General features: G+C 40.6%; 1 protein-coding gene across 1 annotated transcript in view; it reads right to left on the bottom strand.

The window, feature by feature from the left end:
* Window positions 1-21,168: 21,168 nt before the first annotated feature.
* The window catches only part of NOL4 (nucleolar protein 4), a 187,008-nt gene continuing 180,994 nt past the window's right edge, over window positions 21,169-27,182 (bottom strand). Inside the window, 1 exon segment of the mRNA XM_032704663.1 lies at window positions 21,169-23,121. Within this exon segment, the coding sequence (XP_032560554.1) occupies window positions 22,928-23,121 (194 nt within the window). The 3' untranslated portion in view covers window positions 21,169-22,927.

Genomic DNA, 27,182 nt, shown 5'->3' with positions numbered 1-27,182 from the left:
AGTGCTGCAGCACGGTGACCTACCCCCTCCCTGCAAGCCCCATCCAACCACTCCGGTTTTCAGCTCTGTGTACACTCTGTGACTGCTTCCATGTTTAAGCAGATGGATTGTGTGCACACATATGGATAATTGTGCATTTTGGTCTGTTCAATTAAATGATAGAAATTCACATATTTGAAAGATGTTAGAGGTTCCTTTTGTTTTGCAATAAGACAATCCTGATATTATTAGTAGACTAGTGTTCCAGGAGCAAGTTATCTATGTTCCTTCATGGGGAAGTGGATGACTCTAATTCAGGCTCAATTTCTGTGTATGGTGTATGTTTGCAACAGCAATTATTATATATGCATTTTTCTTCTTCATTGGAAGGAAAACCTGCAGTCTCTTGCCCCCTGCAGTTTTTAGTGAATACTGTACATAAATGATTTATTCTTTTCTTTTAGAGAGGGCTTTGCTCTGCGCGGCATCTGTCACCTTGGGATTTCCCCCTCCCCCTCTTGCAGAAATGTAGCTGGAAGCTGTTTGACTCAATCTAAGCACAACTGAAAACTGGTTGTATTAATTCCATCAAGCTTCAACTACTCTTTAACATTCTCTTTCATCTGGTGAGGACCTTCATTAATATGCACCATTTCGGATTAAGGTAGCACTTACAGGACCATCACAGGATTATGTGCAGATTGCTACACTTCAGAAATAGTGCCCTGTCAGTCATCCACAAAATTCAGATTTCCAGAATTTAAAAAAGAATACTTAAAATCTTAAAAAAGGAGTTTTGAATCACTTTTTTATTTTTAATCAAGAAAATCATGCCAATAATTCCTCTCTAACACATGATCTCTTCGTTTGTTGTGGAATGGAGATAAGCAGTGAGACAACATTTCAACTGAAGGATGTGTTGCCCAACACATAAATTAGGATGGATCACGAAAACTAACTTATAAGAAGTCCTAGCTCAGTGGGATGCTAGGGTTCGTTGCTGGTAGCTCTTCTTCAGAGGAGAAATAACTGTGTTCCATTAGGTAGCACACAGCAGTAACTGTTAGCAAATGCTGTGTATTGTGACTTTTACTTTTTTTATTATTTTTATTTTTTAAACAAAGTTCAAAGTAGCATTCTGAAACAGAGCCATCAGGTGAACTTCTGTGTAAAGGCCAAAGAAATGCAGTTCCTGGCATGAGATAAAAGACAGAAATAAAATGGGTAACAGGACAGAGAAACTTTGGAAGTAGATGATTCCATCAAAGCAAAGCATGACAGAGGTCGATGGGGAAGAAGATTAAAGTAGAATAGGAAAAGTAATCAAAGGAGGTCTCAAGCTGTTGGAGGGTAAACTACATGTTTCTGAGAAGGGAGTCTTTGAATCAGTAAATAAACAGTGTAGTTATGCCTTTTCTGATGGTCAAAACTGCTCACACTGAAGTGAGTTCAAAGATTTCAACAGATGCAAGACTGAGTCTGCAAAGAGCCTTGGCAGCATTACCACTGGAAATGGCAAGTGTCACCCGCTGGTGCTTTGCTGATCACAAAGAAGAGCTGCAAAATAGCATCCAACACAAAGCACACGCAGCTTAGCCATGAATGGCTCATGAGAACCCCCTTTTTTCAGGTGTGACATTACCAGAGGACCCAGTGCCAACCACAGGTTGCTGGCACTTCAGTGGGGAGATGAGGAGGTCCATAGGACAGGTCATCACAAGCCTGCAAAATGCTTCAGTGCACGATCATCATAGAATTATGATGATCAGAGAATGGCTTAGGCTGAAAGGGACCCTGAAGACTATCCAGCTCCAGCCCTCCTGCCATGGGCAGGGACACATTTCAATAGACCAGGTTGCTCAGAGTCCCATCCAACCTGGCCTTGAACACTCACAGGGATCGGGCATCCTCAATTTCTGGGTGTCTTGCAGAGAGAGAGACTTCAAAAAGGCAAGATAGGAAGCATACAGATGCATCAAAGTGGAAGGTGAAACTAATATGCCCGCACTGAGGTTGGAAGCACAGTAACTTGTTTAATGAGAACAGTACCGAGAATCTAACTTTATTTCAGCCTAAAGTAATAATTTCGATTTCAGTTATTTGGCAATACAGTTCTATACCATGTGGAGACCAGAGCAAAGGATCAGGGCTGGGATGTGGGAAAACATTTATGAGAAGAGAGTTTTCAGGAATGTAGTGGCATGAATTCCATCTGAACAAAGAAACCAAGAAAAAAGTGGCTTCCTATGAGGAGGAGTGCCCTTGAATACAGGATTTATTTTTTTTTCTGCCCACTGTACCTATAAAAGGACAACTCTGGCTTTACAGAATAGCCCACGTGCTCTGCTGGAGGGTGGATGGATGCAAGGGTAGAAAGAAGTGTTAGCTCAGAACTCCTGAGGGAGTTCTTTACCTGTTCAGCAGGGGTGTTACAACATGTTCAGTGGATGGATAAGTTCCAGGTTACCACCCTGGAGAAGAAAGTAGAACAAAACAAAAATGACTAAGAGGATGAGATTATCTGTAAGCAACAGATAGAAGGGGGTTCAAGTGGGACCCTGCAGGTTCACGCTGAACTACAAACTAAATGCCTTCTTCAGCATGTGGACAGGCACATGGAGCCTGACTGCTCTCACTGATGGGCTGTGAGCGATGGGCTGGAGATGTGCTTTGTGCTGCATGTGTACACGATGCACTGAGCTGTAAATCATTTACAGGGGCCTTTTTGCCTGAGGGGTTAGGAGAAAGGAGGGAAAGTGAGACAGACAAGGCATTAGAAATAGGAAAGGCAACAAAGGGTGAGATGGGAGCTTATGGCTGAAGTTTCTCTTCTCAGACCACATGGTCCACTTGGAACTGGGAACTACTTTCCCTGCCCTTAAACTCAAATATTTGTATTTGTGCAAAGTATAATTTAAGGGGTAATTCAATGATTTTTATAAAGATATTGCAATTTGTGTATCAATTTGCATTGTATGACTTATTTGCATACCAATCCCACTTAGTTGCTCGTCCTGCATTTAAAAATGTCACATACGTTTTATCTATAAGCAAATAATGAACATTTAGTAAGTACTTCTAAACACACCATTTAATCATTGGACCATGTACTATTTGTTTATGAGAGAAATATTACAGAATCACAGAATATGCTGAGTTGAAAGGGACCCACAAGGATGATCAAGTCCAACTCTTAGCCCTGCACAGAACCACCCCAAAGAGTCACATCATGTGCCTGAGAGTATCTTGAACTCTGTCAGTCTTGGTGGTATGACCACTTCACTGGGGAGCCTGTTCCAGTGCCCAACCACTCTTGGGGTAAAGAACATTTTTCTAATATCTAACCTAAACCTCCCCTGACACAACTTCAGGCCATTTCCTTTTGTTCTGTCACTGGTCACCACAGAAAAGAGATCAGTACCTGTCCCTCTTCTTCCCCTGACAAGGAAGTTGTAGACTGCAAGAAGGTCTCCCCTCAGTCTTGTCTTCTCCGGGCTGAACAGACCAAGTGACCTCAGCTGCTCCTCATACAGCTTCCCCTCAAGGCCCTTCACCATCTTTGTTGCCCTCCTTTAGATGCTCTCTAACAGCTCAACATCTTTCTTACATTGTGGTGCCCAAAACTGCACACAATATTCAAGGTGAGGCCACACCAGTGCAGAGCAGAGTGGGACAATCCCCTCCCTCAACTGGCTGGCGATGCTTTGCCTGATGTCCCCCAGGCCCTCCTGGCTGCCAGGACACTGCTGACTCATATTCAGCTTGCCATTGACCAATGGCAAGTCCCTTTCTGTGGCTCTACTTTCCAGCATCTCATTCTGCAGTCTGTACAAACACCCAGAGTTGCCCCATCCCAGGTACAGAATCCATCACTTTCCCTTGTTGAACTTCATATGATTGCTGATTGCCCAGTCCTCTAATTTGTCAAGGTCTCTCTGCAGGGCCTCCCTGCCTTCAAGGGAGACAACAGCTCCTCCCAGTTTTGTATTGCCTGCAAACTTGCTTAGTATCCCTTCCAGCCCTGCATCCAAGTCATTTATGAAGATGTTGAAGAGCACAGGGCCTGAGATGGAGCCCTGTGGAACCCCACTAGAGACAGGTCACCAGTCTGATGTTACCCCATTCACTGTCACCCTCTGTGTTCAACCCGTGAGCCAATCGTTCACCCACCACATGACGTGTTTATCCAGCTGTGTGCTGGACAAAATGTCTAGAAGGTTCCTCTGGGAGATAGTATTGAAAGCTTTACTGAGATTCAAAAAGATTACATCAACTGGTTCCCCATGATCAACTAGGTGGGTTAACTTGTCATAAAAGGAAATCAGGTTGAATAAACATGACTTTCCTCTCATGAAGCTGTGCTGGCTGTGACCGATGACAGGGTTGTCTTTCAGGTGTTTTTCAATACTTCCCAGAATAATCTTCTCCATAACTTTACCAGGCACTGAAGTGAGACTGACAGGTCTGTAGCTTGTAGTCCTTCTTGCCCTTCTTGAAAATTAGGACAATATTCAACAGCTTCCAGTCAGCTGGGACCTATCCCAATTCCCAAGACCATGCAAAAATCCTCGAGAGAGGTTTTGCAATGACATCAGCCAGCTCTTTGAGGATTCTCGGATGAATCCCATCAGGCCTCATAGATTTGTAGGGATCCAGCTGACGCAGCAGATCCACACAATTTCAGGGTCGACTGGGATCATTCTCGCAGTCATGGTCCGCCAGCTCAGGGCACTGACACTCCCTTGGTCCCTCATCTATGTTGAAGACAGAGACAAAGAAAGCGTTAAACACCTCTGCCTTGTCTCTGTTCCTGTTTGTGAGGTGACCATCCTCATCTTGTAAAGGGCTAATGATATTTCTGTACTGCCTATTGCCATTAATATATTTGAAAAACCTCCTTTTATAGTCCCCCACATTTCTGGCAGCTTCAACTCCAGTTGAGCTTTGGCCACACAAATTTTCTCCCTGCAGTAGCAAGGAGCATCCCTGAATTCTTCCTGTGTCACTTGACCTTGCTTCCACAGAGCATAACCTTCCTTTTTTGCCTTATTTCCAAGACAAGATTCCTGTTCAGCCAGCTGGCCTTCCGCCTTACCTGCTTGAATTCTGACATCTGGGAATTGCCTGCTTCCATGCCCTTAGGAGGTGATGTTTGAAAAGTAACTAGCGCTGATGGGCCCCAGCACCTGCAAAACATTTTCCCAGGGGAACTTACTTACTAATTCCCTGAGCAGCCTGAAGTCTGCTCTCCTCATACCCAGAGTTGAGGTTTTGCTGGCACTTTTCCTTCTGTCAACAGAGATTTTAAACTCGATCACTTCATTGTTGCTGTGGTCAAGACGACCACCAATCTCCACTTTGCTCGTGAGATCCATTCAGTTGACAAGCAGCAGATCAAGGAGGGCATCTTTCTGAGTCGGCTCCCTTAGGACCTGGTCCATAAATTTGTCATTCAGTTTTTTTAGGAATCTTCTTGCCCAGGTTGTACAAGCTGTGTGATGCTCCCAGTTAATTTCTTGCAAGTTGAAGTCCCCCATAAGGACTAGAGCAATTGACTTGGAAGTGTTTAGCAGATGCTTGCAAAAGAAATAATAGTGGAAAAGTTTCTAGAGTGAAAACTAGGTACTGGTTTTATGGTCTTCACAAAGAATGTGTTGGCAGTGGGTAATGGTTGCTGCTGAGGTAGAGGAGAATTGTTATGATATCATGAGGCCCTCAGCTTCAGAAGCTACTGGCTGGGGACACTGAGGGGCAGACAAGGAAGCAGGTTTAAGGAACTGCTTTCTGCAGGAAAAGGGAGCTTCAGTCTTGAAGGGGAACCAGGGAGTGCAATAGGGTAATGTAGAGTAATTTCTGCTTATGGGTATGATGACTAGCCCAAAGAGGGGATTTCTGTGTGAGGAGGGAGTGTGCCACTGGCCTGAGGGGTGGAAGGACCCCCAAGGAGCTCTAGGTAGTAGGCAGGACTTTATCAAGAATTGTGTATTCTTGGTGGTAGCAGAATTGTATATTTGAATTAATTTTTTTATTTGAATCTTGCAGTACTGCTGAAAGCAGTATCCATTCTTGGGGTTACTGTCTGCCTCAGAAAAGAGGGTAGGTTGTCGAATGAAAGAAACTTGGTTATCTCAGGTGGGACTGGGCAGTTCCTCCATGAATTGTGCTATTTCCCACTTGGAACTGAGGACATGATAGCAAAGGAAGCTCTGATGAAAAAAAAAGAGATACCCTCACTCTTTTACTTCTTCCTCTCTTATCAACCTTCCCTTCCCCTGTATTCTTTGCCAGTTACTCTCTCACATGTTTCACCCCCTCTGTTGCCCCTATCTCAGGTCTCACACACGAAGCCTGAGCTTCTTCAGTGAGTGATAAGACACTGCAGTAACAAGGGGTTTGAAGAAAAGAAATACAAGCCAGAGAAAAAAATCTTCATTTGAAGAAGGAATGCCATATTGTTTGTCTTGTGTAGTGTTCTTGTTCAATGAAATTATCTGTACAGTCTCATAATTAATTCTTTTTTCTTGCAGTTATATCAATTAGCATATAACACAGATAAATTGGAGAGGCAGTGGTTGGTATTTTGCCTTCAGCAGCCAACAGTGTAATACATTAAGCCATTGAATCATCTACAGTGCTGCAGAACATTTCTAGCTTTGAAAAAAAGTGCCCACCATTAATGTGCTAGCAAAGAAAAATGAGCCAGAAGTTTATGGCAAAGAGGCACTGCTTCAAATGTACATTTTATGCTGCTAAAGAAGACCACAGTACTGTGACCAAAATCCCATTAAATGGAACACTTTCTATTTAAATCTTCCCATGACATGATTCTGGTATTACTGTACCGAGGAGGCACATAACTGTCAGGCTTAAAGTCTGCTCTTCTTTCCTTCCTTGAATGGCTCTGCAGACTCAGGCTGTCACTTCCAGTTCAGAATCTCAGGCTAAGTGCCAAACTTCTGGGCAGAACAACATCTCACCTCTGACTGTTGCTGAACCCCTTAGCCTGTGTACCTTACCCAGTGTGGTGTTAGCAACTTGGTGCTCAGTTAAGGAAACTCAAGACCTCTCAAGGAAACTGCAATGCCTTCTCTTGGCCATCAGCTTTGCTGTGTTCCTCATGGGATGAACTCCAGCACAGTGTTATTTGTGAGTGCCTGCCACGGTAGAGTGATGCACATCACTCATAAGAAAGAAGTAGCAATTTGTTTATTGATATAAAACAGCAATTTAACAAAGTTTGATAGTAATTGCAACAACGGCTTAACAAGATTTGATGGCAAGGTACACTTGGTTATAGAGGGCAGGGTCAGACAAAACTGTTGAATTTGTTGAGTCATGAAGTTCATAAAGGACCTCCTTGCATTCTAAACTCCTTCTCAGAGGGAAGCTTAGGTGCTGCTGGATCCAGACTTAGCCTCAGACTTCCTCAACGGTTTATGGCTAAATGATTGTATTTGCACAATCCATCCTTTATATCACTTAGCTAAGATTTAAAAGTAGAGAAGGCTATTAATCACTTATTGAGAATCCGTTGTGGCCAGGAATCTCTCTGCCTTGAGGAGTAACCTTGAGAGGCGTCCCTACTGAAGTGGAGATCCTGGCATGCTGCCTACGGCTGTACAGCAGGGCTTAACATGCCCTGTCTGTCCACAATTTATGGAGTAAGATAATGATTTACAGTCCGATTTGCATACCAATTAGAGAAGTTAGTTTCTTCCAAACTTGGCTTGAGTCAGACCTTGACCAGGACTATGGTGGGGGAATGAGGGCGTGTTGCTCAGATTAGCCCTTGGCTACTGTGCTGTTTTCCATCTGCCCTGAATCCACTATGAGTTGGATGTAGCTATCACAACCAGACTCATCCATTACGATCACTACTGGTGCTTATCACTTGAGCAGCATTGTGGGAAATAAAGGTCAACTTTTGGGGGCTGAGGAGAGGACATGACCACAGTGCTTTGCCTGTCTTTTTCCATGGATGGAAAGGCCTCTGGTAGTGTTAACCTGGCCAACATTGAGTGGAGTGCAATAACTCGAACTAGAAGTTTTTGGTTGCTGTTTTTGAATCACCCTTTGGGCATTCAAGGCCTGCTGTGGCTTCTGACCTGTACAGAGAAGGGTTTCTCACCACAAAGGGCAGCAAACTGCAGTGAGTTACAATTAGAGTCTGCGTGCTGCACCCACTGTAAACATCTGACATTATCTCGAATGCCACACTGAGCTTTCTTTCAAGAGCTGGTCTTGGATACACTCAGATACACTTAATGCTGGCTTACATTAAATTTGTTAACCACTTGTAGTAATTCCAAGTGCAGTGTATACAGAGTGGAATACAGGAGCTGGTTCAGAGAAGGGTAAAAAAAGATGCTTAAATGAATCTTCATAGATTGTCACCCCAAGCTCCCCAAATATTGATGATGTTAGAAACAATAGTATAAGAGAAAAAAGGAACATAAATGATAAGCTAAAATCTAGGAGTCTTACTTTGTCCACTGATAGGCTAAAATATTCCTCCTTTTTTTTTTTTACATTCTGTATAGGAAGGTCAGCTTTTTTTGCTCCCAGTTCAAGAGTTTTGGTGCAATCATAATTTCTACAATGTAAACAGCTATAGCACTATTTTCATAATTATCTAGCTGGTAAAATATGTAGAAAATTCATCAGATTTGGGATTCCTCCTAGAAAAAACTAGCAATAGCCAGTAGATTAACCAGAGTTGTTGTTTTAGTTAGGAATATTTTTCATGTTTGCATGTTGGCTTTGGTTTTTTGCGTCTTGTGCTTGGATATCAAACTTTTCTTTTTTTTATTGTGGCTAGATCAGTTGCCTTAGCCTTGGTTTTCTTCCTTTAACCTAGAACTTTAGCAATATTGAAACAGGACTTACTTTCAGGTAACTATTCAGTGTCTGTCTAGCTAAAGTGATTTTACTCCCTCCTTGCAGTTTAAGTGGACATCACAGTTACTAGCAACAGTGGTGAGCTCTCTGCAGGTCTCAGAGAGGACACAAAGACCTGAATCATCAGGTATCTGATTTCCCATATCAGTCCTTAGTCACACTGGGCAATGCAGAAGTCTGAATTAATGTTCATCTCTTCTCTGAGTGAATAGGACTACAGAATTCTTCCTAATGCTCACTCTGAGAGAAGTAAACTCAGCTAAACCCAAACATCCCCCTCAACCTCACAATCTCAAATAAGCTAAGAGAAATAATATATTTAAAGGGATATGCCTGTTAAAATATGGTGTCTGTCAGGTAACTGAGCCCATCCTTTGTTGTAAATATTTTTTATAATTTTTCCAGCCCATATAACTATTTGTCAAAGCTCTCTTTTGTTCAAACAAGCGCTTGCTGCCTGTCTGCTCAGTCCTGCAGTGCAGCCATTGAGCTGAATTTATGGCACAACAGTCATTACTGTGCCAAGCCCAACCTGCTGCTATTTAACAAAGAAATTCCCCAAAATCTAAGAAACAAAACCACCGAATTACACCTAACAATGCAGAATTAGATGGTAGCGGACAGAGAAGCTTTATTGGAGCACTAATGTTCACCAAAGTATCAGGGACACTGGAAATGAATGGCAGAGTAAGCAGCATGTTGAATAAATGTCTCCTCCAAGTTTATTCCACTGTAAGAGCCCTTCTCAATGTAGGGTGTTGCTGCAGTGTACACAGAGAGCCAAACACTCACTTGGAGAGAACAAAAACCTGTCTCCCACTGTTGCTTAATGCTGTAACTTTTATTAGCAGCAAGTGACAGCAGTTTAGCCTCCCTTCTTTTTTCTAGATGATTACATTCTTAAGCCGATTGACTGTGGTGACTAAAGGCAGCTGTTGATCCACACTCTTTCCTCTTACACACACAATGGCACACAAAGAAAAGAAACACCAGATTTTGTGTGTTCAGGTTATGCTTAAGGTTTTGATTGCCTTAGCAAAAGTGAAAAATTGGTTGCTGTGTCAGGAGCCTGGGATCCCTAGGGGCACAGTTTCCACCTGCCTAGCAAAAGCAGGTGCAGATGCTCTGAGTTTGGGAGCACAGAACTGAGCCTCTCTCCTAAAGTCCCTTTCCTCTTGCCCCAGACATGAGGGAAAAGGTGGGAAAGAGGAGCACAGTAATAGTATGTATTTGGTTGGTGGGCTACTAAGTCACTAACCAGGGAAATCCCTGACAAGAAGAGGGAGAATTAGTGAATCAAATATAAATGCGACCTACACAGAGTTGAATGTAGATGTGTAAATGGAATTTGTTTCCTTTTTTTTTTTTTTGCTCATGGCTGTGTATACCTAGATCTGTTTTGACCCCCCGAGTCCAGACAGGTACTTTGCTCCAGGCTCAAAAGACCTTCAGGACATCCAAAGTGGCAGCTGCCTTTTCTGTTAAGGTTTAGGGATGCAATGCCAGTGCATGGAGATGTAGACGGTGTAAAACGGGTGGTTCGCTGAACTTGCAAGCCGTTCTTTGAGCTTGTAAAGAGCACTACTATAGGGAACGGTGCTGGGAAAGGATTCCTCACAACTGCAAAACAACTAAAAAGCTGTTTTTTGGAGAGGTACTTTTAACTAACTTATCTGTTTGAATTGGCACAAAATTTTACCCAGGAGGAAAGAAGACAGTGGAAGTGGAGTTGCAGCCATAATTACCTAATTAAGCTTTTTTTCAAGGAAAAACATGTCTTAGATATCACCTTATCTGCTGTAAATTAATGGCAGAAAACCAATTTCTTTCTGCAAAGATTTAGGAGACAAATTTCCTGGCTCAGCCTCTGTTGGCTGCAGTGCATAGTAAATACACCAGTTACAGGCCTCAGGAGAGGTTGATATACCAAGAAGGCTCCCGCCACTGTCTTATCTCAGGTGAGAGGTAATTTGCTGTTTAAAGGAACATCCAAGAGCAAGGCCTCATTTACAAAAGGAAAATACAAGTGAAGGAAGTGGTGGTTTGTTTTTTTTTCTTGTGCACAAACCAGTGAGCCTGCAGTGAAAAGGATCTAACCATAAAATTTGCATTTTCCTCCCTGACAAAACTGGGGTATATGCTTAGGAGCCTCTCTAGCTAATACAAAAACACACACTGAAAAAGTCTTCCAGGTGAAATCCAACTGAATGCAGCCAAGATACAATCGCAGCTTTTAAAGGGATGGTCATGTGGGAAAAAAATATTTTGACATCTCAAATTGGAGCTTTCAAAAATGGTTAAAACAAAAGGTACTTTTTCTACGGGGAACCTGTGCCATCTGTTTTACTGCTTTGGAAGCTGCAATAGGGAAAAAGTTCCTTTCATGTGCTAACAACAAATGAGAAGTGTTGGCATCCTTACTACTTTTTTGCTCTTCTCTCTCTCTCTCTCTCTCTCTTTCTCTCTCTCCATATACCTAAGCTCCCATTCATATTTGTGTGACATAAAATTATTTATGAAGTATTGGCCAGACACACAGCTTGTAAACTGATGGAAAAGCTGCTTGATTCTGCTTTGTGCAGTGTGCAAATAGATTTATGCACAGTGGAAGAACTTAACAGGGATGACAATTTGATAAGCGACATTGTTGCGGTAATATATTTAGAGGAGAAAACCTACGCTAGATCTCAAAAGCTTGAGTAGACATAGATAATAGCTCACTGGTAAACCATATTCTGAGAAATGAAAGTGCTGCCAGTGTGCTGTCAGATAGGGAAAGTCTATTCAATAATGGAATGACACACTAGGGAAGCAGGTGGCTTTCAAGGTGGTAATAGAAAAGTATGAGCATGGGTCTGAGTTGGAAAGGTCAGAGTCCAATAGAGTAAGCACCAGCGAATGGAAAGATCCAGCGAATAGTTTTGTGAACATGCCAGAAATTTGCTCAGTTTGAAAACATTTTGTAAAATTCTGCAGCTATTGATGGAGTGATATAGTAAAATATGGTATTTTAATTTCAACCCATCAGTGCCTGGTTTTAGTTCGTACAAATCTGTTTTCTGAGTGGATGATATGAGGTGAGAAGGTCTGTAAGTTACAAAAACTCTGATGATGATAACCATATAAAAGGGTTAAAACCTCATTTCTACTGCTTCTCTTCACATCACCTTTAATCCATCCCCAGAATTCTCAGAATAGTCCATCAACTGTTACATTACCTCAAAGAAAAGAAATTAAAGCTTACCTACAACAGCATATGTAGAACACGACTGTAAAAGCTGCTTCCCCATGACGAGTTTTCCAAAGACCTGGGCTAAACCAGCAGCTATACTTTTCAGGTAGGGGTGGTGTCTTTTACACGGTCCCTTCAACTGAAGCTAAAATGAAGTGGTTTCTCTGGACTCCAGGGCACAGGAGCAGAGTATGCAATACTGCCCTGGGCCACGCTGATCTGGGCTGCACCTGCCCGTTGCAGATGCTGTCGTGTTTAAACACACCGCCTCCCTTTCCAAGCTGTGGTGTGAATGTACCTACATCACTAATCCCTTCAATGGGAAACAAAAATCCCAGTGTTGGCAGAACCATCTATTTCATTATTCAGAAGGAGCTGCATGTATTTATTTTGGTTATCTCTACCAGTAGGTGTCATAATACAGCAATCTGTGAAAATTCTTGGTGGAGTAGGAGATAAAGTGGTTAAATAAACACTAATAATTATGGAATTTTATTGAAATTATTGGGTGTCAGTGGTTAAAAGAGTGGTTAAATTTGCTAAATGCTATTACACAGAGATTACTCTCCTTGTTTTGGGAGTTCTGCAAATTAAAACCCCTGTCATTGCACCAAAAATTTCTATTTGATGCCTGTGGAATATATCAGTTTCTCTTGTTCCAAGAATGGTACCTGCCCTTTAGTGGGACATGCTAATAATGGGGTAGGTAAGTGACCAAAGAATTACATCCTCTAAAGCAATTAATTATAACCTCTCCTTTGAAGAAAGATATTCAAAATGAATGCTACACACATTTGCGGTGTCTAAGAGCAGTCCACAGGTGTTTTTGTCACACATTAAAGCACACTCTCACCATGTCCATTTTCGGGATGACTCTGGTTTCATCCTTCTGGGTGAACAAAAAAAAAAAGCTGTCTACTCTGGGAAATCAATTAAAAGGAACTGTAATATGTCAGATAGTCAACAAGGTGCCTGGGGTTACTAGGAACATGTCCACTCAGAGGTGCTGCAAATCACTTTATGATGTGCGCTTTCTCTCACCTTCCCCGTACCAAGCCTGCAGAGCTGCAGGTAGTCAGTCAGTGCTCATGGATATCCATTCATGCATCTGAGGATCCAAATTCCAAACGACGTGTTTAGCTGTTTGGTTTTCAAGCCTTTGCCTGCATAGGCATGTTGCAATTTAAGAGCAGTAAAGTAGAGGTGTTTTAAAGTTTTATCCAATTGGTGGCCTGATGACTTCTGAATACATCTCTCCTGCTCCCAGTAAAGGCATCTGTTAAAATGTTTTGAGGTTGTTTTGTTGTTGTTGTTTTTTGGGTTTTGGTGGGGTTTTTTTAGTATTTATCTTAGCCCTGTAAAGATTGTGGTTGCAAAAAAACCACCCCTATCACATTACATGAAAGGGCCTGTTGCTATTCAGTGAGAGAAGAAAAAACAAAGTGCAAAATCTTATTAGAAATGTATAAACATTCCTTGGTCTACTCTTGCTTCATGTTTGCAGCAAAGTTCTTACTCCAAGCTCCAGGGATCTTATAAATTCATTCTGGGTATTTTTAATGATTTTTGCAATCGATATTTTGAAGATATCCTGTGTTTTTAAGGCATTTGTGTTTACAACTGAATTTCCACATTCTTAAAGGGTTAATATGAGAAACTAAATGGAGCCTTATCAACAGGATTCCTCAGGACAGATGGAAGAAAAAATATTTAAGAATATGCATTTTATTTTAGTGAAAACCCCAGCCCTGCAAATTCACGAAAGAGAGAGTGTAAGAACAAATATAGCATGAGGTTAAGAGGGCACCATGGAAGCATATAGGATTAACCATGAGAAATTTGAGTGACTTCTAGTCAGCCAAGAGTTGATGGAATTCCTTAGATCAGACTCACCAACACCCACAGAGAAACTCTTCTGGACCTCTGACCTGGAGGGACTGATTACCCAAGTCTTACTTGAGCGCTGGCTGTAACACAACACTGCAATAAGTGCTGCCATCTGCAGAACAGAACCAAAACTACTTAATTGGTAATAAAACTTCTTTGACAAGTGTGGGTTTTACACAACACACCCCCACCATGTCATACTGTCACTCTTGAAAGAAATGGGACAAGATCACTACATTATTTTTGTATCTCAAAATACTCTGGGAAGAAGTCTGGTCTCCTTTGAATTCAACAACAGTGAAATATTAACAACGCAAAGCCACCACAATGAACCTGCTTGTCATGACGAGTGATCACTTCAGAGTGGTTTACTATTTATTAGCGTTCCAGCTGAATCTACTACTTGGCAACTAAATTTTACAAGTGAACATACCAAATTAGTGAGCAGGTTTCAGTGCATGAACACAGAGTCTCGCACCCAAACCAAATGCTTACCCTTTTTTGAACTGAAGGAAACTCAATCAGTAATGAATGAGCTTTTAACATTCATCTTAGAGCTGTCAGCTTTCTAGAAAGCAACATATAGTCACAGAGTATTTGATGCAGGCCTCCCAGCTCAGCTGTGATCACTGGAAGAAACTATTATAATGAGAGATAGGTAATCAACTGCCCTGGTTTTGGCTGGGATAATTTTCTTCCCAGTAGCTGGTGCAGTGCTGTGGTTTGGATTTAGAATGAGAATAATGTTGATAACACACTGATATTTTAGTTGTTGCTAAGTAGGGGTCAGGGATTTTTTCAGCTTCTCATCCCACCCCACCAGCAAGCAGGCTGGGAGGCACAAGAAGCAATGACTGAGCATGGCCAGGACAGCTGACCCCAGCTGGCCAAAGGGATAACCCATACCATATGGCATCTTGCTCAGTATATAAACTAGAGGGAACCAGGACCACTGTGTAGGAGCCGGCTGGGTTGTAAGCAAGTGCACCCTGTTTGTGAGGTTTGCTAAAGCCTGAAGCTATGGCTTAGGTGAATGCTTTTCATTTCTATAAAGATTTTCTAAGCTCTTAGCCTGAGAGCTGCTCTCTGTTCAACAAGTTTCACCCCTTTTCCCATTCAGGAGTAGCCTCAATAGCTGTTATGCACAGCCTGGGAGAGGATCTGCATGATTTGAATTGTAGGTAACTCTAATAGTTCACCAATATAAATTTAGTGAACAAAATGTTGACAAGTAGAGTAAAATGTGACTATTCAATATGTGTTGAGTTGAGTCGACTCAAGTAACTTCAGATGAACAGATCTGGGTCTGCAGAGTCCTTTCAGGGGTTCATGCTCATTAGAACACCCAATGTCTACTGATTTCTGTCATCATGTCATGCTATTCATACTGTATTACCATAACAATGATTGGCCTCATAAGTCACCAACGTGCCTGTAACAAGTGTGGATAAAGCCTTCCCAAATCTTCGTTCGCGAAGCCCAGCCATGATGATGACCATAACAATGACATCCTCTTATTGGCAGGGAGCAGTAGAAGGCCAGTAAAAAATCAGTATCCTTGTTAATATTCTCATTTTCCCCTACAGAAGAAAAGAAAAAAAGTGTCCTTTTATAGTGACAAGGATGGGCAGATGGCCCTTTTTAAGCAAAGAAGCCTAATTTTCACTTCTTTACATCCTAAAAATGTACCATCTAGCATGACGTACAGAGGGACAGCTCGTAACCACATTTCTCTCTCAGTTTCTTGGCAGTGGAAGCCTCTTTCAAGTTCTAAAATATCAGCCTGAAGCCCCAGCGACAGTGACACTAGAAGATTTTTTTGTACTACCACTGAAACTTCCTCAAACTGTCCACAATACCTGAACTATAGCATTTGTCAGAGATTTTCCAAAAACTTCTCAGTTCAAACATACAGAGAATACCAAAAGGCCATTGGGAATGAGATCTTTTCTGTAGCATCATAACAGCCTACTCCTATGCATATTCTAGTAATGGGTCAAGAGATTGATTCCTCTGGGATGCCAGAAGTGGACCAAAGTTAACCTCATCATGCTCAACAAGGTCAAGTGCCAGGTCCTGCACCTGGGTCGGGGCAACCCTCAATATCAATACAGACTGAGGAATGGATGGATTGAGAGTGGAGAAGGCTTGGGAATACTGGTGGATGAAAAACTGGACGTGATCCAGCAATGTGCACTTGTGGGCCAGAAATACAGTCGGATCCTTGCTTGCCTCATTAAAAGTGTAGCCTGCTCTGGAGTCCCCCATACCAGGAAGACACAGACCTGCTGGAGGAGGTTCAGAGGAGGGCCAAAAAAATAGTCAGAGGGCTAGAATACCTCCCTTATGGGGAAACACTGAAAGAGTTTCAGCCTAAAGAAGAGAAGGCTCTGGGGAGACCTTAGAGCAGCCTTCCACTATATAAGAAAGACAGAAAGTAAGTTTTTATCAAGGTCTGCAGTGACAAGAAGCAACGATTTTAAACTGAAAGAGGGTAAATTTATATAGAATATATGGAAGACATTTTTTACAATGCAGGTGGTGAGGCACTGAAAAAGTTAACCTGAGAAGCTGTGAATGCTCCAGCCCTGGAAGTGTTCAAGGCCAGGTTGGACAGGACTTCAAGCAAGTGAAACTTGTTCCTGCCCATGGAGAGAGGTTGGACAAATGATCTTTGAAGGTCCCCTCCAACCCAAACCATTCTTTGATTATATGATTCTACCAGAATCTAAATGATTTGGTGTTCAAACCATTAAACTTTAGTCAATAACCATGTGGTAGTTTTTCAAGGGATTGTGATTTCAAGCCTTTTATCTTCATTGTTTGTAAGGTAACAGGGTGATGAAGAACTAGGCAGGGAGACTAAATGGGATGTGCTGCCTTCTCGGACACCAAACAAGTCAATCAAGTCCTTGAGTCTAAACATAAAAGTGGATTTGCATTGTAGAGATTTCCCCATATAGCAGAAGAAATCTGAACTCTTGATACTGTGAACAAACAATACTAATAGTAATTTTTTAAAAAGGAGAAATCATATAATTTTATACTTTACACTGAGACAATTAAATTTTCCAACTGTATGCTGGATATTAAAGATTTCTATTAAATCCCTAATTTTATTTTTGTTGTTATTTATAGCTGAAATTGATTTATATATATAGTTTAATATAGTATAAATAGACTGGACAGAGACATTAGCCCATGCCTCTAATTATTAGAGAATGGTCTGCAAGGTAAGCACCCCTTGGAGCTTGCAATTTTCAAATATCAGGGGCAGCCAATGCACATTGCTGATAAGGTTGCTTGCTGGCTAAGGCAGTAAGAGTTTTTCTCAGCTAGAAGCTATTCCTCCACAGAGGAAATCCTTCCCTCCCTGCTACAGAATATGAGAGGAAATAAATAGGTCAAGCTTGTGGTGCTGAAGCACTGTTAGCTGGCAACCATAAATAAAATTAATTTAAAACAGTTAAAGAGAGACATGTTTGGAAAATTAATAATACTTGTCCTTCCTATTTTTACAGTTTTCCCTACTGCTTTTCCTGCTATGAGTGCTTCACTGTGTTGTGACTGAGTGTAAAAAAAAAAAAAAAAAAACCAGCATCAAGAACTCATTAGTAACCCTACAATAACAAAAAAGCAGCCTTGCAGGAAAAAGGGAAAAATTAAATGACATAATTTTCCAGGGGAGCATTAGGAAAAACTTGAATTAAAAAGTTCTCTTCTAGAAAACCTTGAAAATTTGGTAACACTGTTTCTTTTTAATTAGCTACTGTAATCTACCTCCCTGCTGAGTCAAGAAAACCACGACAAGCCTATCCATTTGCTGGATCCTTCTCCCAGCTCTCCTTACACCATAATTTTATAGTTGGCTTACCACAGCAAAGGTGTACTTACAAACCAAATTATATATATATAGTCACAATAATTAGAACTCTTCCTTTGTGTTTCCACACATCATTAGGAAAGAGAGTAAAAAATTTTGCATAAAATATCTTTCTCCATACTTGGACAAATTAACTGAATTAGGTGGCACAACATAAAGTTTCTATTCACAAAGCAGTTAGTAATTTTACAACTTTTCCAGCTCCTTTGTGCTCCTTTATTCAGTGGTGAAAGAGAGACTTAAGCAGTTAATTTGGGTAGGGGTAAAAAACCATTTCTGTACCCTCTTCCACAACATTTGATTTAGTCCTGACAATGGAAAGGGGTCAACAGACCCATGCATTCACAGGTTGTATTGCCTCAAGCAACTCATTTCTCTTTTGTGATACTTTTTAGTGATATACCATACCATATGACTTTATTCTTGGCAACAAAAATGTGGGGGGAATTGTGGTGAGGTATGTGTCCAAAGTAGCCATTGCTTGGGGACCTGCTGGTGGGAAGTGGTGAGGGATTGCCTTTGCATCTCTTTTTTTCTTTTTTCATTCTTCACTTACTCAACCCACGTTTTTTCCCTCTCCTCTCCCTGTGCCACTGTGGGGAGTGAGCGAGAGGGTGAGTGATTACCTGCCTGCCAAGGACAACCCACTGGAGCCTCAAGCTGTTGTAGGCCATGGATGTGCATATAGAAATTCTTGCTAAATGCTTACTCTGTTCCTCTGGTCTGTTGTATCTGGCACAGCTTTATCTCTTTTATACATTATTAGAGACAGAATACCAGGCTGTGAACAACTGATCTTGTCTAGTACAGAAATTTTATATTCTTACATATTTAATCCGGTGACCACCTGTATGTCATTGCTTGATTTCTGTCATTGTTTCACAACTCTTTTTCACGTGCTGGAAAGTATTGTTCAGTAGTGGTTGGAGTTGGGACTAGGTCCTAACTCCAGGATCTACCAAGATCAGCTTTTCTTTATATAGAAAAACATATGTCTTCCTTGTGAATGCCTCACAAGCCCTTCAAAGCCAAATTCAGAGGAGTTTCAACAAATTTATAGCAAGTCTTTTAACACAGTGCTAGGAACTTGAGAGATATTAAATTGTTCCTTATTTCATTGGAGTTTTACCAACAAAATTTACCTCTACCTAAACTGTATTCATCAGGCACTCAGGTCATTACAGCAAGAATATTCAGTCACTTCAGTATAACTCTGTTTTCCAATTATTTTTATAACCACAGTCATGTACGTATTCATCTGCTTTCTATCTTTCAGGAAATTTCTTCTCCATGCAGGATGGGCAGCTTTAGAATATGTCAAATACTTGCTTACTTACTTACTTGCTTATCTATATATAGTCTTTCTGTGGCTTTTGATACTCATCATGGCTGGTACGGTGGTGTTCTCCTTCGATGACAGGCAGCAAGGTGCCAGTCTGGATAAAAACTTTTGGCTCCAGACCTCTTTTCATGTTTTCTGACTCCAGTTTCCCAGCTGGCATCAAAAGCAGTAAACAAATCTGGTTAGTTGACAAGCTGGTCAGATTGTCCACTCTCAAAACCCAAAGTTGCATCAAAAGAAACTATCCACAGTGGCCTGCCCTACCAATGAAAACTACCCTGGAAATCAGGGAGAGAATGCTTTTCTGAAGGCAGCCTTAAGCTTGCGTACTCAGGGGACATGCCCATGCTGGAAGGAACTGGTCTTATCCTAACAGCAATATTTAGGCTGAGGTGATCAGGTGTTGATTATAGAAGATGTGGATAAGAGAAAGAAATAACTCTGAGGTTATTGCTGGATATCTGACTAAATATATAGCTGGAGCAAGATCTTCTCCCCTTGTGCCTTTACTGCCTTAGAAAGTTCAAAGCAGATAGATTAGGTGGCTCTGAGACCTGGATTCAGGAGACGAATTTAATTGCGATGCTCTAGATTTGCACACCCAAAGTGGACAGAGATCTACAGTCTCTTCTTCATAGGATAGACCTGAAATTCAGTACCCTCTTAGAAGAAGAGGAAGTTAAAACTATAGTTGAATCTATGATCGTTCCAAAGAAGAGATGAATAAACCCAGCACTTAAGAGATGGAAACAGCTGTAGAGTAAGAACTCCATCAGTCTGCTGGAATTTGGCACAGATAAACCACTTGAGGATACTGTTACTGTTGAGTATCTGTATGAGACTTTTGAGGAGGACATCAATTGCTCCTATAATTGAAGAAGGCCCTTAATATTTCAGAGAAGGCATGAAGAAGAGGATATGTGCAGAAGACATACTGTAGAACACACACTCAGAGAACTATCAAAGTAAGCTGGGAAGGGAGCAGGAGAAAAGGAGAGACTAGCCATAGACCTCAAAGGTTGTATGGTGACCCCCAATTTCCTACTTCTCCCTCAAGAGAATGAGTAATTGAGGGAGAAGAAAGAACAGCCAGAAGGTAGAACACTGAAGCAAATTTCTTACTTCATCGTCTAGCTTATTGGCTTTATCTGGATTTAGCAAGACAGCTTGAAAAGTAGTGAGGCTTTCCTGGCTGGCAAAAACAGCCTCTTGGACAAATTGCTGATTGCTACTTAGTTGGCAGTTTGAGGCACAGTGCCCTGCACAACTGGACTAAGGAAACTTCAAAACCTAGGCATAGTTGTCAGTCTTCTCTGTGGAATTTCTTTGGCTGAGGCCAAGACAGTGACCTGGCACAAGGTACCTGCTTCATCCCCTCCTGGCATGCAAGGGACAGAAGAAGGTGTAGATATTTGAAAGTGGAAGAGAGGAAAAAGGCATATGGTTTTCAACAGGCTTTTGAATGCCTGGTGAGAGAAAAGCTGAGGCAACCTCACATCTCTGGTAGCGACAAGCTGTAAGCTTTCACGAGCATTGTGAGGTGATGTTAGGAACAAATACACCTCCCAAGTGATGAGTAGCAACTAGTAAGAATTTGCAGCAATATTCTCATATCCAAGAATAGGTGCCTCTAAAAAGACATCCAATAGATTTTTAGGAATCAAAGTGGAGTGACAAAATAGTGTTCCCTCCAGCCAACTTTAAATTATAAAATGTTGGTGAGTCGTTCTCCTTATTTATAGACCACCCCCTTCTGCTCTTATTGAGGAAATTCTTCATCAATACAAAGCTCCAGCTTGATCAACCTACTGGATTTACTCAATAGTTTTGAGAAATGAGGTTTGAGCATCTGCATAAATTGGACAATGCCCTTTTCCCTGTTTAAAGACAATAATAGTTTTATCTTCAAATACTATTCAATTTAAATGTTACAATGTTTCACAATCATGTATTTAAACACAGAAATCTGTTTATTTACCCAAACAAAACAGAGGAAATGATTCCAGCCCTCAGGTTTTGAATTCTCATTTAAATATGTGAACATCAGTCCACAACTTAGAGATGGTTGTGTATCTATGTACCTCCAAAATACTCATATTTCATAGGCTTTTTCACATTAATATTCACCAACAGTATCACAAAAGTTCTTTTTCTTTTACATAACTGTAAGCAACAGTAATTCTAGAAACACTAGAGAAAAAAAAAGCATAGCAATGTCCACAGTTACAAGAAAAAGTGCACATTACTTGGTCACAATCACAGTCATTACTTGGAAAACTATATGTAACAAGTAGATATAAAATATCACTGATGCCTTAAACTCATTGTCAAAAACGGAATTACATAAAATTTTGTACATGAAATAAGGCAAATTTAGGAATGCACAAGAAACTTGTTATTCAACAAAAGCTAAACAATAGAACAGATAGTACAGTAAGCATAAACTAAAGTACTTTTTTCTATATACTTAAAAAGAAGCCTGCCTTAGTGCACAAAGAAAACACCATTAATGTGTAATCAATATTATAAAATAAGAAATAGAGGGGTTGGGAAGAGTGGGGAAGGGGAGAGAATAGTTTTATTATAGTTGCAGCTGCATCCATTTACAGTTTTGTACAGGTTTTAGCTAGGCCTGGGAATTATACAAATTATACCAGAAGTGTCAGTGACCTTCCTTGGTAAGAATTTTGTTTAAATTAAGGAAAAAAAATAAATACACACAAGAGTGCAAATTTTCAGATTGTCACTTGCAACCTCTTAACATTCATCATCTACATCCAATCACAACTAGAGGGACTTGTATAAGACAGCAGCAGTGATCATGGAGTTAGATGAGTTCACCGTAAGAAATCAATTTATCTTTTTTTTTTGTCAATGATATGTCTTTTTTAAAAAATGCTCAACTCTTTATTAATTGCTAATAAAGCTGCAATATATTACAGAATGGAGTTGAGAATGGTATGAATGCAGGAAATGCATGCTTCTTTTGGAAGGTATTCCATAGATGACAATTTACAGTACACAGGGACTGAGGAATTATCCAGCATCAAGAGTTACTCGTTGTAGAAAGAATATGAAGTTGGGGAGAAGGGCATAGCCGGGGGTTCAAGAGAGGAAGGGGGGACTTAAAATAGCTCCTCAAAACATTTTCAGGACCAGTGAAAAAGTTTACCAAAGTAAAAATGAAAAATCTTGAATGAAAACAAAAATCATTTGTCTTGTTTTTTTATAAAAATTACATTTTTTTAAAATACAAGATCCTTTTAATTGCAATTGTGCCCTGTAGCAACAGGACATTTGGCAATGTTTTGCCATATACTGCAGCTTTAAGTCCAATGAGTCAGTATCACATTCCACTAATATTGCACTTGGATCTTGAACCACTTTTTTGAGAAACCATCACAGCATCTTCTGTTTCCTCCACTTGTTAGAATGAGTTAATTCTAGCCACTTTTTCGATATTTATGCTGACACACTAAAACAAAAGCAATAGGCTGGACACAGTAAAGTACCTCGGAAATACCAGAGGTCGAAGTTCACTTGAAGCACCTTAACACATCACTTTATGGATCAAGAACAGTGTGGCAATATGGTAATTAACTCTCCTAAAAGACTGTGCAGTAACTGAAGTGTGTGCTCTGGGAAATCAAAATGTCATTAGTGGAAATTCTGAGATAAGACCAGGCCGGTGTGAAGGTCACATGACTCAGTTCTGCTGCAAAATAAGGTTTTCCAGTTCATCTGCAGAACGCAATAAAAATGCGGCTGATTCTCGATACCCTGCCACAAGCTGCCTCACTGCATTTATTTCAGTTGGACTCAGCTGGGGTCTAGAGCTTGAACTACTGGAGGATCCAGAGCTGGTTGCTAATTGCCTCTTCATACTGAGATCTGTTGGACCTGCAGATAGCAAAGGAAAAGAAAAGAAGCTTCAGATCTGCTGTCAGAGGCATTTCACAGATTTGTAGCTACAGATGCAGAGTAGTAAAACCTGCTCTCAGCTGAGTGTCAGTGAGAAGTAGGAGAAATAAGCAATAACTGTTCTGTTACCAGTTGCCTTGACAAGAACCACAGAGATTTATATTTATGTATCACAGACCCCACTTACGGAAAATGAGGAGGAAGTCTTGCTGCAGCAGAAAACTACCCTCCGGGAGGGTATCCTAACAGAGTAAGCTACTTGCACCCCAGCACTGTCCTGGAATCTGATGCTGGCGAGCAAGCAGAAGGTTCATTTCCTGTGCCTCCCCCAGCTCCAGCTGCCATTGTAGACTTCATAGCAATTTGTACACTTGCAATTTTTATCACAGAAAATCAAACTTATGTTTTCTAGATAGCTATTTTATGCTTCAATCAGCATGCGACCAGATTGTGAATCCCTCACAGACGTAGATAAATGGTCATTCACATGACTAGCCTGACGCCGCCTGATCACTTACATAAATAGCTGCTCATGAATGAGATTAGGCTGGTGACAATCTGGCTGCTACAGTGAGGAGTACACTATCATCTGTGAGGGCTGCATACAGCTGGCAGTATATTGCAAGGATCTTGTAAGGCCGGAACACTGACAAGAAAGTCTGTAGCAATCACTGTGTTGCATTGGCAGCTTATAGCAATATGCTTAACACTTTTCCTCACAGAATATTCTCAAGACCACATATGCTGCGTGCAGAAGACAAGCAGTCCTGAGAGCAGCCTGCAGGTTACTGTGATCAGTAAAAAATCTGCCATCGTGAACTTCAGCTTTGTGTGGAATTTCCTTGGCTGCTTGATCAGTTATTAACCAGCTAAGATTCATGGTGCTTTTATGAAATGTTTGCATTTTCCACTTTAAACATTTTTTCTTCTTGGAGGCTAAACTTGGACAGGTAGAATTGGACTGAGGACTTTTTAAAGCATACATAGAAGGATACAGACGGCAAGTACACCTATCAAGCAGTATATTATGCGCAAGTCTGGAAAATACTGTGCATTCATTTTGACAGCGTAGCAAACCTATACTTTTGGCAGGCAGAAGATCACACTAGCCTGATCTTAGTACTCTCTCGGAAATTTGGATCCAGCTATCCAGAGCAATGCATCTTGTTTTCCTATGAGAAAAATTACACTGTTCAATTTGATTAGGACAACACATTTCAATGCCATGGCTTCCCAGAAAAGACTGGAATAATTTAAAAATTTAGCATATTCAACTCTAGAAATGCAGAACACACCAATTCATATTCTGGAAGTTCTCCTAAATAATGCCACTAAATCACAAGATTCAAAACCAGACTCACAGTCTTAAGCACTAATGCAAAGAGAAGTCTGATTTCTAGAAGCTTAAGATCTAGTCACAAACCTTACTTTCTTTTATGTTCATGCAGAGGTACAGCCAAGACCACAAAGAATGCAGAGATTCTTGTCCCTAGACTCACTGAAGTTAATGAAAAATCTTCCCTTGAGTGAATGAAAGCAGAGCTGGGACTATGAAAAGAAACTACTCAAACAGAAAGGGTCCTGTTAGATCTGGCTTCCTACTATACAACTAGCATGAGTAGCACTTATCCTTACAACTGTATTATCCAGTTTTACACTGGTATAAATGAACTTACTTTTAAATGACTTCCAGTGTACAAAGGATAAATAAAAGGACAATTAGCTCAGTGAATTTGTTTCGGTGTGACCGCACACTGCAGGAAAACCATCACAGTGTGAAGAGGCTCAGAGGATATTTCTAAGTAAAATCCTAACCCAGCACAGAAAAGAATGGTATACAAATCACAAAGGCAGTTGGACTGAATGGTTGTAAGAAGCCATTAAAGACTTCTATATTTATTGAGGAGGTAGTGAAAAAGCTACCACTGACATATTGAGGGCATTGTGCTCCATATGAACCTACTTTAACTTTCACGTTCTTTCCTTGACTCTCATTCATGTAACAGCCAAAAACACACACACACAATAACTGGCAGAACAGAGTTTCTGCAGCAGACCGTATCTTTTAATGAGATGTACCTGAAGGGCTTTTCTCATTGGTAATCAGATTTTAAGTAAAGAGATAGGATATTGGTTTACTTCACTTATAGGTAGAAAATTCATGGAAATGTTCTTGGTTACATCTCTCAGGTTTTCCTTACAAAGCTGGTGACTCAAAACACTGCTCTGAAAGGAAAACTAGGAGAAGACCAGATGTACAGCATGCACAAAACAGTCAAAGTCCTCACAAGTCTATAGGGTCCCAAACTGAAGCTCTGGTCCTATATTCCTAGATGTCTGGATTAACTATTATGAGGAAAATTTTTTTAACTCTCCATAATGTTTATCTTTGCATCCCCAAAGGCACTAGAAATACCTGGACAGCAGTGTGTATACACAAGAGACAGTCAAGACCCAAAACCATTGGTCTGGGAGATTTCTGTTGTATTAGAGCTCTTGTATACAAAGGAAATATGATATCTCAGATTTTAATTTACCCCAGCTACTTCAAACTACTTGCTGGTTTGTTTGGGGTTTTTTTTATTTCTATATAGTAGGAAAATAGGATTATACTTCATTCCCCAACTCCTGCTTTGCACTTAACATGTCACAGTGCTGTCCCCCTTCCCCTCAAAGAAAAGCCCCCCGAGGAAAAAAAGCAAATAAATTCACCCAGAGAGAAAAGTCTCCATGGCTATGGTTTTGGGACACTGACTACACCCATGCTTTTTCAGGAAGGGAAGCTACAGATGCTGGCAGAGAGCTGAACAGAAAGAGACCAAGCCATGCTTGATGTAGGGATAAGGATTTTAGTTCTTTTAATTGTGTTACATGACCCCTTCATCTCACCTTTAAATCTTGCCTATGAGAGCCCAAGCTTTATATCTGGGTGAATATCTCACTCAGAGATTAGTCTCAGGATGTATTATATTGGTCTCAGCTTTTAACAGCTATGAGAGACAGTCACTGGGAGTAATAGAGATTCTCAAAGATTTTCCAGGCTCCTAAATACTAAGATGCTATAACTTATTTGTAGCTTCATCAGTCAATTAAAAAATAAGAAATAAGTGCACCTTATTTTTATACTGTAGATTTTTTTCTGTGTAATTTTATGCAAATCAACCACTGAAACACAGGAACCTAAACCTTATTCACATCTACCACATCTCTTTAACCAGACTAATAAATCACAGCTATTCTAGAAGGCTTAAAATAGCTGGTTAAGGTAGACACTTCATGTACATCTATCTCTAGAAGCCATCACTACAGATGACTAAATCTGGAAAAAGCTGAACAGCTTCACTTCTTCTTTTAATTCACTTCATTTCTTTTAATAACTATCTTTACTATTTCCTCAATGTACTTAACATTATTTATTAAGCTGCCAGTCCTCACAGGAACAAGGAAGTGTGTACTTATACAGAGGGTAATCTGAATATTTTTGTAGTGAATTTTGTAGTGTCAGATTCCTCCAAGGTGTTATTGCACATTTTAGCATACTGCTTCCTATTCTGGAGCACTTCACAGCAATTAAAAATCTTGATTGCCAACATTATCAGGTTCCGCAATGTCTGTATGTGCAAGCAAAGATTAATCACATACCACAGAGATTAAGACAGGAAACTTTGTTTTCTTTCTTTACTACTCTTCTTGCATACTGTTATAATACAAAGTTGTCACCTCCCATGTTTTTATAACAACACAACATTCTCCCAAGCAGTGGGGTAAAGTTGCTGAGACAGATCCTTTCTTTTATACTCTTTCAGAAGACTAAAGTATTGTTGCTCTGTCTCTTGTTCAGGTCACCCTATTGACACTAACATGGGAATATTTTTTATTTACTACCTCTGTTGAGTTACAAGGACCTAATTTCCCCTGTGAGGTGAAATTGTTCTTATTGGAGCCACATCAAGATGAATATGAAACTCTAAAAACCCACTTCGTGTGCTAGACAAACATTTATCAAACTAGCTGCTAAGAATGTCTGCCATTAAATACAC

The sequence above is a fragment of the Chiroxiphia lanceolata genome, chromosome 1 (genome assembly GCF_009829145.1).
Source record: "Chiroxiphia lanceolata isolate bChiLan1 chromosome 1, bChiLan1.pri, whole genome shotgun sequence".
Classification (NCBI taxonomy): Eukaryota; Metazoa; Chordata; class Aves; order Passeriformes; family Pipridae; genus Chiroxiphia; species Chiroxiphia lanceolata.
The sequence above is the reverse complement of the archived record's forward strand: the minus strand, read 5'-3'. Positions and strand labels throughout refer to the sequence as shown.